Source organism: Molothrus aeneus, chromosome 4, assembly GCF_037042795.1.
Source record: "Molothrus aeneus isolate 106 chromosome 4, BPBGC_Maene_1.0, whole genome shotgun sequence".
Classification (NCBI taxonomy): Eukaryota; Metazoa; Chordata; class Aves; order Passeriformes; family Icteridae; genus Molothrus; species Molothrus aeneus.
This window is the reverse complement of record NC_089649.1, coordinates 51,795,152-51,807,802: the sequence shown is the minus strand read 5'-3', so window position 1 is coordinate 51,807,802 and position 12,651 is coordinate 51,795,152. Positions and strand designations below refer to the sequence as shown.

The 12,651-nt window shown below is 37.8% G+C and overlaps 1 protein-coding gene across 1 annotated transcript in view; it reads right to left on the bottom strand.

The window, feature by feature from the left end:
* The window catches only part of ARAP2 (ArfGAP with RhoGAP domain, ankyrin repeat and PH domain 2), a 108,920-nt gene extending 107,840 nt beyond the window's left edge, over positions 1–1,080 (bottom strand). Inside the window, exon 1 of the mRNA XM_066549174.1 lies at positions 218–1,080. Coding sequence (XP_066405271.1) covers positions 218–1,080 — 863 coding nt within the window. The remainder of the gene's footprint in view (positions 1–217) is intronic.
* Positions 1,081–12,651: the final 11,571 nt, after the last annotated feature.

Here is a 12,651-nt window from a genome sequence, read left to right as displayed (position 1 = left end):
AATTTCCCTTTACACTCTCATTTATACTTTTAAAGTACATTGAAGCTTAATCCTTCTTCAGTTAGTTTGGCAACATTCATATCAGATCCAGTGTAATTTACAGCACATATTAAAAAAACCCACACAAAAAGAAAATAGACATAAGAAAAAAACTCAAACCCCAAACCATAAGTTCTACCATGATAGTAATTTCTCATTAGTACTAAAGAGCAATTACCTTGATGAAGGTTGAACTTTACTTGATTCAGGAATTTCTGGTACAGGTCGATGCCTTAAGATAAAAGATCGGCTTGCTCTTGGAAATACTTTCATGCAGTTTAGTGTACAGGAATCATATAAGTCATTGTCTATCATTTCTCCTTTAAACTTAAAGAATGGAGACTCTGGTTTTCTATTAGATAAATCACCCTCATCTGCAAACCTCTGCTGTTTGTTTTCCTTGCATTTTGTCTCACATGAACGAACAAATGAAGGAGGATCACGGAACACCAAAGGGCCAATCAAGTGCTCATCAGCTTGGTATGCAGCAGCTTCTGTCAGTGAGGCATCTTGCTGATTATTCGTGTTGGTATTTCTATTTTGACTGACAGCTTTTAGTATGCTGTCCGAATTCTGGTATAAACTAGAAAAATCCAAATTTGTAAAGTTATCATCATTTGCCTCCATTGAGTTGTGCTCTGCAAGTTCAAACTTTTCCTTATTGACGTAAGATTTTTTAAGAAGTTGTTCTGATGATGTTACAGGTATCAAGCCAGTCTGATCTACACTTGAGTTGCTTACAGGAGACTCCTGATCAGAGGATGAATATTGCTTCTCTTCCAAACCTTTCAGGTCTTTGAATTTTAAATTTTCATGGAAAAGTGAATTTTCTTGAATTTCCAAAAGACTGTCTAACTGTTTAAGAATCCTTCTGCGATGCCCTGTAGGCAACACTCCCATTTGCTGAAGCACGCAGTTATTGATTCCCACGCAATCTGTCACTGTGTTATAGCCATATTTTTTAAAGTTAGGAAGATACTGTGCAAGGTTAATGTTGACTAAAAATTCTTCAATATCAGAGCCATTGCCTGTGGATGACATGACTTCATTCCGTATATTGCCCCACACAGTCAAGTAGAAATAGTCAGGTTGCGTGCATGTTCACTAGCAAGAAAACTCTTGAATTTGGTGTCCGCCAGCCAGCAGAAAATATGTTTCCTCAAAACACCTCTTCAAGTTTCTTCAGTTCAAACTGATTTTTTTTAAAGACTGCAAACACATGGAAAAGAAAAAGGACATTAAAAAAAATTCTCACCTGAACCTCAGAATTACCTTGAATAAAATTGTGAAAGACTCCCTGTCAGCTGAACAGTAATATTTTTTAATTGTTTGTATACAATAATTTCAACAAGGGTAAACCCATCCTTTTATCTTAGCCTATATAAAGAAAATAGCAAAATCAAAGTCTCAGCACAAGTAATACAGACTTAAAACACATATTCCTAGTAGTTAAACATTAAGATGAACAGTTAAGAGATGAACCACTTATCTACACACACACTCACATTACACAGTACTTGGCTATCAGGGAGAGAAAATGTTATCCAAGACCACAACTGGAGCCTAAAACTTTCCTATTCCCACACTAGCACCAATTAATTATGGAATAGGGCTTCTACTCCCTCATCTTCCAATCTCAAAATCCTTTTAACATAGAAACACACCTGCAACAGAACAAAGGAAAAATAACTGTCTAGAGCATTCCACGTGAACTGTGCATTCAAGCCCTCTCCAACTGAGAGCCTAACCAAACAAGTACTATCCTCAATAACATGGTTTTCAGCAGTAGATCCAGCCCTTCAAACAAACTGCAGGAATACAGGAAACAGGTAACCACCAGCCTCTCAACTCTGACAAGGAAGCTTTCCCTTGGCCACAAAGAGAACAGGTATGACCCCATAGGCAAGTTCTGGCTGTTCATGAGTTTTTCCTTAGTATTTTCCAACTCAGCTCTTACACTCCAGATTCCATCTGTTTGAATAAGTCTTTTTTTCAGGGCCATATCTAAATTAACAAGTTACAAAAACCAGATGCTACTGTTCTGAAGGTGTTTGAAACAACCCCAAAAAATATTTCTTCAAAGAAGGTTTAAGATCAGCCACACTCAACAGGTTTTTCACCTCTCTCTTTCTGTATAAAGAGTAATTTGGCCTTAGGGAAAGCTGCTGACTGTAACAGCTGTCCTGGCATGCAGGTACTAGCCTTAAGCAGCCTGGAAAAGAACAGCTTCAGTGGAAGAGCATTAAGATTTAAGCAGCAGTTCGAAAGAGGAGAAATCTTACGACCAGAAGTTGTCTGTGGTAGTAGGGTAGTAGGCATCAATACCTAATTCTTCAAAGTATTTCACAACAAAAAATGCAGCACTTAGGATCTAGAATTTAAGCTTAAAACATTGCCTACATTTTTACTGTACCAATTGCTATAAATGTTCCTTTATTTAAAATAAATCTCTAGTCTCTAGCTTAATTTTTCTGGATATATTTTTATCAGCTTCGATCACTACCCACAATTCTCAGAAGTGACTTATCTTGAATGTTAAATTGATACAATTAAAACCCTTTAGACAGACAACTCTATAGGTCAATCAGATATCAGCTTCTCAAGAGAGTAACTTTATTACCGAGTTAACCCTCAATTAAAGATTCCCAAGTCATTTAAATTCAAAAAGCCTTGGATTGATTTGAACAGTGGATTAACAACCCACTTCTGCATTTACCTTTTTCCCATCCCAACCTGCATGCTTATATAAACTTCCATCATTCCTTTGAAAATTTGAAAACTCAGCATTTCCTCAAAATTTTCATGGCAACCTCTAGTCATAAGGAACAAAATTCAACAGTATGGCCTCCACCCATCTCTAAACCCTGAAAAATGTAAACATATATCCTCTTAACTAGATGAGTATATATTCTCAGATTCTGAGTACAGAATGAAGAAAAAAATAGTACAGAAATTAATTACCAGGGGAAAAAAATATGAGACAGGTACTGTTTGGGACAAAAAATAGTCTTTGAGATACCCAGTAATTAAAAAAAACACAAATTGAATGACTACAAATAAAAGGACAAAAAAAAACCAAACAAAAACACCAAAAAACAACAACCAAAGCACACACACATTCAAGTATATAAAACCCCTACAGCATTAGCATATCAGTCTAAGGCTTGTAAAGTTGCAGTTGCAGCTGATGATGTCAGCCATTTCCACCTTCCTTGACAGTTCTGGGTTTCATGATAGCATTGGGCTACTTTTTCACCTAAGGTGTTAGTGTTCATTTTTAGACAGTATCATCTTCTCAATCCTTCCACCTTTCATAATAACAAAAAATGCATCTGGGAGACTAGGTTTAGGTATATATTTATATGTATATATTTGTTATAGATAAACAAAAATATTTATACCCACACATTCTTCTCTATCGTAATACTGTTTTTTCTACATGCAACAGCTTTGCCTGTCCCTTATTCCAGAACACCTCCAGTGTTGTTACTTCAGGAATTCAAATAGCCATGTGTTATCAGCTGTTTGGACTCTAACTCATCTTGGTATAAACCACATACCAATGCAAAGGGATACCTAGCAGAGAACAAACTGTGTCCAAATCTGTACGAATGATTATGTTTTGCTGTGTATTTTATGAACAAAGCAAAGGAAGGAAGGAACTGCTTGCCGAGAAGACATTTTGACCACAAAATGCCAACAGTGCTGCAAGAGAAAGCCCAAGCCGCTTTCTGTTTCTCTAGTTGTCTACGGCAGAAGCTATCAGTGCATCCATCAAGATTTCTGAAGACATGCTATAGATCTGGCCTAGCTATGCAACTGGTTAAATACCACTAAGATTACATATTATTTTGTGGGTCTAAGCACAGGTTTATACTGACAACTGATTTGGTTTCACTACTTACAGAAAGATTAATGTAACAACTAAACAAATCTACACACACTGGTGAGCATTTCACAGGCTAGAACATAAACATATAATCATTTCTTAAAACATTTTATAAGTTTGGATTCAAGGACCACCTTATTCAATACATTGCTCTATTTTGATATGATTGTTATCAATTTGAAAAATAATTTAATCACCTCCTTAGCTTTGTTTGCAAAGTAATTTATAATAAACCCTAAAGAATGTACAGTATTAGAATGGATTGGCATATACACATTTGTACAAATACATTCATTCTCTTTCACATCCATATTTCTACCACCACAAATTCAGCATTTGTAAACAACATTAGTGCATATGGCTGCATACACTCCATAAAACAAATCTCCTCTCAGAAGAAAGGCAAAACAGATTTTTCCTACTTATAAATAGCAAAAAAAAAAAATCAACCCAAAAAACCAACAAAAAAACAAAAAAATGCAAGGGGAATTTGAACTTGCTTAAATAAAATTTATTCTTGTTGTAATATATTATCTTAAGTAGCATAACCAAGACAAAAACCACCATTCTCAACATTGTTACCAAAAATAGGAAAATGTTATTAAAAAAAAAAGAAAAACGTCAAACTTCTTGGAAGACACCTGACCATTCCATTTTATCAAAATAGGGACAAAACACCTAAATTGCTAAGTGAAAAAAGCAATACAAGGAAAACCATTTGGGCTTTTCTTCTAAGAAAAAAGTTTCAGCAGCAGATGAATTGCAACGTGTGTCACACATCTCAAGCCTTTCACAGAATCATACAACCTTCTTCCACAGAAGATGTTTCTCACACTTCCTTACAAACTGATTGTTAATTTCTTCATTTTCCCATCTTATGGAAGGGACTTAGGCAAGGAGTGGCAAAAAAACTCAAGAGTGGCCTAACAGGTCTTTTCTTCTACTAAAAGTGACAGCTAAATAGGATCAAATAAAAATGGCATTTCTAATTCTCAGAACCCTTCCTCACATGGAGGGCAAGCAACTGTGTCTAGCATTCTGGAAAGCTCTACCTACTAATTTTAAAATTCTTTAATTCTGATTGTTTAAGTTGAAAAGTCTTGAAGACAAAAGTGACTGGGAGATAAATAAATCTTTGTTGAGGCAAGCAAGCAACCAACCAAAATTTTAATAATTAAATGTGTGAACAGTAGGTTATAGGTGAACACAAACATTCAACTGGGACTAGGCTTTTTTCCTTTTTTAATATCAATACAGATACAAGCCTGAAGAAACTGTCAAACCTTTAAAAGTACATGGCAATATAATCACACTCTGAGCAATCAGTTCAACTGATGCAAGCAAGTTCAGGCTTGCTCCCAACTTCTGCTAAACAACATATTAGATTAAGATCCTAATAAATATGTTTAAAAAAAAAAACAAAAACAAACAAACCCCCACCCAACAAACAGCACAACAGGTCTTACCATGGAGCAGAACAAAATCAGCAAGTAGTAAATTTCATCTTTGCATTGCAATCAACTCCATAAAAACTGACAAGATTAACATAGAAAACATTGTAGATTAAAAGTCTTTCCCAAAACCCACATTAAACAATCAGCATATAGACTGCTTTAAAAAAAAATTACCAATTGCAACAATTGCGATAGAGCTATTGCCTCTACCAATACAAGGAAGTTACGAAGCATAGGTCAACCTAGAGGATAATTACAAAATAACTTTAATCACATCCTCTGTCAAACTGTTTCTTTGTTTGTCTTTCTTTTCTTTTTTTAATTTCAGAAATTTTAACTTGCCTTCTAGAAATAGGTTCAGCAACTTTCATTACTTCGGAGTCAAACCTCATACTGCAAGAAATTCCAGTGGAACGACTTGCAGAGTCGCTGGAGTAAGGAACGGCATGGCATGAATAAGCAAACTCAGGGTGGAATTGGAACTTTGGGAAGTTGCAGTGGCAACACTAGTACCTTCTGCTGTACCCTTCATTCGTATTCTCCATCCATTACATACTACAGCTTCTTTGACTTTCTTAAGTTTTCTGATAAAATATCCAGGTATATAATGGCAGCTAACATGAGGTCTGTTCATGTCTGCCTTCACAAAAACGACTCATACACTAAATAAACACACTACAATAAAGCACTGTTCTTTAGCATGTCATTTACATACAAATGGTTGAAATAATTGAAGCTACAAAGAAAAGAGACAGCAACACACACCTTATTTTCTACCGGCCTACAACTGTTTCCATTTCGATCCCAGCTTCGGTACGTGTCGCTCATGTGGGACATGCCCCGTCCCGGGCACTCTGCAGCAGCTTTCCAGGGCGGGCGCAGCAGCAGCGCGGGGCTCGCTGCCGGCGGCACCGGAGCCGCAGCATCACCCCCGGCGGCGGCCGGCCCGGCAGCGGCCAGAGCCCGCCCAAACCCCGCACACCCTGCGCCCGCCTTACCTCTGCCAAAGCCAGCAGCCCACGGGGACAGGAAGGCAGAAGAAGGAAGCGCAGGGCTTTAGAGTCCTTCAACTTTCAGTTCTCCCTCCGGCTCCCCGCTCGCCCACTTTCTTGCTTGCTTTCTCTCCTTCCTTCCTGCCTGGCTCCACACCCCACCCCACCCCCGCGCTGCTCCCCGGCAGGCCGCGCCCGCGGAGCTCCTTCCCTCCCTCCGTCCGTCCCTGCCTGCCGCAGGAGGGGCCGCACCTGGGCGCGCCGGCGGGGCCCGCCGCCCTCCGCGCCCGGCTCAGGGCGTTGTGGCCGGGCCACATATTTCCGGAGGAGTCACTCGGAAACCCGCTGGCAGGCTTCGGCCCCGGGGTGCTGTATGCCCCGGCGCATCGCCTCACAGGCCTCCCGTGCTGCCCAGCCCGGGCCGGGCAGGCGGCGAGTGTCCCCTCCCGCCCGGGCAGTGAGCGAAGGGCGGCCCGGCGCCACCTCTGTCACCGCGGGGAGCCGCGCTGAGGGCCAGCGCTCCGGCTGCGTGCAAGGAGGACAGCCTGCCAGTAGTGACACGGCTGTGAGCACTTGCTGGGGAGGGCGAGGGAAACCAACCAAAAAAAAACCAAAACTCTAAAGGTACTTAACTTACAGTAATTTCCAGGAATTCCCCAGTTCTTGGAACTCACCCATGTCTGTGAAAAACTGTCACTCAGATGAAACCAGCATTTTATTACACTGAGTGATACAGAAAGTACTTTAATGTAGTTTATTGGCGAACATACGCATCCTCTTGACACTTGAATTGACACTTCTCATCTTGTCTAAATCCAAGGAGGTTTCAGAGGTTTTACAGTGTTGCAGCTGAAGTCTGAGGTCTGCCTCTCACCCTACCTAAGCAAAACAGAAGCAAAGATATACAGAGATAAAGAGGCCAATTATACAGGTGCTAATTTAGAAGCAAGTAAACCTGGGTTCTTTTTAAGACTGCTTCCTACACACTAAATACAGCCTTACTAGTAGGGGGACTGTTAAAAACTGTTGGTGCCATGGTACTAAAATGAGGTTTCAGGATCACAATTTTGAATGCAAACAGCTTTTTCACTCTCCAAAACTTCCAGATTAGAAGTTTGCATTTCACTATTACAGCACCAATCCCACCAGTGCCCAAGCACTTTTGAACATCCAGCTGCAAGTGCCAATTATTAGATACATAATTATCTGTGTAAAAAAAAAAGTTAATTTTACCTCCTAAACTTTTAATATACAAGAACTTTTTGTATTTGTCTTTTTTTGACAATCAAAAGAAACTTATTGTGTTCTTGCTTGTCCTTTTATTAATGCTTTTGCAGCATTTATCTCAGACAGGGAATTGTCACTCCCAATTATTTGCTGAGGGGCTGATATGTTTCCAAACCAAGTGAGTGCACAGATGTGATTCAGGTAAGTATACTAACACCCTTTTTTGTCATAGCCTTTCTGGATTGTAACCTAATGACTCACAGAGTCATCTGATCACAAATTTGCCTAACATTTCCAGCTAAGCCTAGCTTCCTTTTAGAACAGTAGGAATGCCAATGAATACTGACTTTGAAAAGGAATTTTAACCACAGTAACTTAAACTATTTGAAAGATTCAGGCCCTGTAAACAACAGAAGATTGACCTCCTTTGCAAGGCTTACCTAACCATGCAAAAATTTAGTTAATTAGAGGTTTGTGGTGGGCTAGAATTTTTCTCATCAAGTCTAAGGGTATGGTCATTGATTAATACCCTTGAGCTCTACTCTCTTCTCTGTCAAGAAGTTACCAAGTCCTTCTATAAAGCCCACTTTTCTTCCTCTTCCAGGGACCCATGTGATTTACCCATGTCACTTTTGCCAGTGGCAGAGATTATAGATAACAGTCTGCTCAGCATTTGTCTTAAAAAATTGGGTGTCAGACCCTTACATGGAGCTCACTGAAAGAGATTGCCCTCAGCACATTTATCTATGCCTGTACAGTAGTGGTATCTTCCCCAGAGCTCAGCATGAGGCTGCACTTTTGACACACTGTCTCAGCGAGAGTTTTACTGACTTAGTTTCCTTGACCACAATACTGGATCACATCATTACCACTGAGATAATTGTTTTCAGTGCATTTTCTTAGGAAAGGGCAAGGAATGGGAGAAATGAGCATTAAACATATACCCAGTTCTGCTTACTTCTTTTTGTTTGCATTATATCTAGAAAAATTGCAGTATACACAATATCATTTTAAGTCATGTTGTGCTATTAGAGGTTTAGGGGCTTTTCTTTACATGTTTTGTATGTCTAAATTATGTTATTGGTACCACACAAACCCATATGGTGGTTTTTTCCTTTGTTAGAAATAAAGCAGTATAATTTGATATATGATGTTTTACTCTGTTAGTAATCAAGTAGCATAACATATCTTTTAAGAAAGCTCTCGAGTCTCTAATTTACCTACAACATATAGTTCTCTGATGAGCATGGAATGGCAGTTTTCTACCACTACAGTAAAAAAGAAGTCTTACAAAAATCTAGCAGGAAATTGCATCTTACTAATTTTGGTGTAACTCAGATATGACATAAGGCAGAGTACTACTCTAAGACTTGTTGATAAGACTAAGTTTTGAAAAATCCACTGATAGGCCTGAAAACTGCAGAGGTTTTGTTATCTGATAACTTCCTCTTCCTTTGAGTTTCTATGTTGCTGTTATGCATAAGTCATGGGTAGGCAGGTGTTTTAGTAGATCAAGACAAAATTCCAGTCCATAAGTTAACTATAAATAGGAGATGCATGACTTCTGCTAAATTCTCTAAAAGATATTAGGGCTTTTGTATCCTAAAATACAAATACCATATGAAAAGGTCATTCATAGTAAACAGTTGTCATTATATTGTAAGAGTTCTATTGTCATTACATTGCAAAGGTTCTATATTGCTAGAGTTTCATACCTCCTTGATGTTTCTTGTATGCAGCTCCTCTAGGCACTGACTCTTCCTTGTCCTCACAGCAGCCAACTGACTCCAGTTCCCCTCGACCAACCAATCCACTCTTTTATAACACTCTTCTTATTGGCTACAGCTGTGGCCTGTTAAAATCAGGCCTGCTCCTAATCTTTAATAATTGGCTCAGCTGCAACTCTTCAGGGGGTAAGATTACATTCTATAGTACCTTTATTTACTTATATTCTATCCCCCTACAGTAAACATGCCAAGAATAACTTCCAGCTCATACTTATCATTATAAGACCCTTTTAAAAGCTTGTTTTCCAGTGATTAATAATGACCTGATTTGTTTTGTTTTGTTTTTAACATCAGTCTATAAGATTAACCCTGAAAATCTATGTTTAAGCAAAGATGGAATAATATCATCAAACTGTACAGGAGCTAATCCTTAGGATATGAATATATCCCAGATTTCCACACTCTGTGTGGTTTGTCAAACATCAGAATAGATCTTTGCCACATTTCTAATTGTTCATTAAGCTTTTAATGAAACTGATTCAAACTACTCATCAGACGTTTTCCAAATTCAAATATTGTAAATTTTAGGTGTGTATATTTTTAAAACTAGAGATCAATTCTACTTGCTGTCTATTCATTCTATTTAAGAACTCCAAATCCAGCTGCACAAACAGCCAATTGGTACTATAAAATAGGGGAAACAACTGCTACTCCTTCCTTTATGGATGGCTTACAAGTAGCTCTGATATTTACATGAAGTTTGTCTACCAAAAAGCTACCAAAAATGCATAAGAGACCTGAGTTTATTTGTGAGAGTTTATTTCTTTTAATGAGACTATTTCACTTTCTCCTGGGAAAAAAACAAACAATGCACATATTCTTATTGAACACAGTCCAAGCAAGGTCCAAGTTCTGAACTTGTTCTTCTGTGATTGGCTCAGTCTCATTTGCTCCTCTTCAAAGGAGAGGTAATAAAATTCATCCACCAGTCTCCTCAAGGTGTTGAGAAGGTTAAATATTTAGATTTTGGAGTTTATGAAGCATCATAAGAAATGAAATGTTAGCTATATCTCAATCAACCAGGTGAATATCTAGGCCTTATATGATTTGAACCTCACTATTATTGTTATAGTATAACATTGATATTTTTGTTAATAAAATATCAGGAAAAATAACCTTGGAAATTAAATAATGCATTACACTTTTCATAGGCAGAGTTCTATCATGAGGTAACATATTTCACTCAGGGTAAGACAAAATGACACAAAGTTTCAGAAAAATTTTAGGACTGCAGATACAAATAAGCACTAGAGTTAAATTCAGTTTTTGCATTTTTATCAACTGTTTATGTGTCCTTGGGATTCCTCTCAGCCACTTAATGTATTATAGGTCAATCATTTTTGTATGTCATACTGAATACCAGCCCCCATTTTTACTCTGACCTGTAAGCCAGTACGACCCATACCCACATTTTAATGTAATTAATAGTCAGTTTGATTTCCAGGAAGCTTTGTAAGATAGTTCCCTGTACCATATCATAGATTTTGAGACTATCAATTTATAAGCTATTCATGTAATTTTATACAAGTATGATAACACAATGATATTCAGTTTTGCTGTCTTCTTTTAATGGCTGTAAGTTTTTGTTAAAATTACTGATGGACTCATGAAGTAGTCCATTTAGCTATTTTGATATTGATTTATCACTTTTGAAACAAATGTGTAAAAGTGATCCCACATAGTGCTGTTTACTAATTACTTTTACAATGTATTGATGTTTTTCTCTCCTGTACCAATTCTGGTGATAATGAAGTCCGAATGAATTTTTGGCTTACATATTGTATTCAACACTCAACTGCACATGCAAAATTCTCTCAAGAAGTTATTAGATTAATTGACATACTCTTAATTATCACAATTTACAGCTACTTGTAAACCAACAGCAAAATAAATTAGTAACCTCTCATATAGTGGTGATGGGTGAATTAGAAACACTGACCTTGACTTCACTTTCAACACAAGTCTGCAAAGATAGAAATTCAAAATACATTCCCTGGGACAACATCCAGGAAGTTAAGGAGCCTCTATCTGCTGTCTTTTGCCAAAGCACACAATACTGGGCAGATACTTGCCTGGACTAACCCATTCCAAGTCCTATCCTAGGCCTGCACCCAAACCTCTGGATACAGCCTTGTGGGCAGGTGATCCCCCACTTCCCCAGGAATTGGTACATGTTTTAACCTACAGACAAGCTGAGAATCTTTTCTGCAGTACTGCTTTATTGAATTAACAAGCCTAGAAATGAAAGCAGACAATTTATTCTAGCAATGCAAGGGAATTAAGCTCCTGCTGTAAATGAGAGGTTTCTACTTGCTGACTAGGGTTTCTCCAAGAAATCTGTCACGAGAAAATCAAAATCTAGTGGCTTTAATACTTTTTCTTAGAGTACCTGTGTTACAAGTGGGACTTTATTCTAGCTCTTCTGTCTCTCATTTATATTTAAAAGTTTTCAAGTTGTTTTTGAATACAAATGCATCTTCAAAGCATGTGGCATGTTCAGAGGTTTTTTTATTTCTTTGCTATTGCTCTCATTTAGGAGATTTGGTTACCTTGACATAGCTTTCTGTCATGTTTGAGAAGTTTAATGGAGCATTCTTTAACTTATTTGAAAATAAATCCCTTTGAGAAAATTTTCTGCATAGCAAAGTGCTAATTTTTTTTCCATATTTATCTTTTGCACAGTTCATTGAATTGTAATGAATCACACATCATTAAGATTTTATCTCCATAGCACTGGCTTATTTGAACTCAACAGAAACCACATTTGACACTTTTAACGATGCTATTAGATTTAAAGGTCACCATTTCAGGCACTTGCTTCTCTCTTTCATTTTACTTGTTGCTTAAGCAAATTTGTCATGGAAAGTAATGAAATATAATAGACATCACAGAACTATTTCTAGAGGAAAAAATATTCCATAGTACAATCACAATTGAAATTGTCTATAGTTAAATACAATTTCACACAGTTATTTAGGTGTGACTAAACACATTATCATAGAATCACAGAATTGTAGAGTTTGAGTTGGAAGGGACTTCAAAGATCATCTAGTCCTAACCCCTTGCCACGGGCAGGAACACTTTTCACTAGACCAGGTTGCTTAGAGCTCCACCCAAACTGGACTTGAACATTTCCAGGGATAGTATTCTCTGGAGTAACTTCTCTGGACAACGTGTTCTCTCCTGTTTTCTCTTTTCCTCACTGCTCTCTGCACAACCAAAGAAAGCAACTCATGATAGCTGACTCACTTCCTAGTATTCTG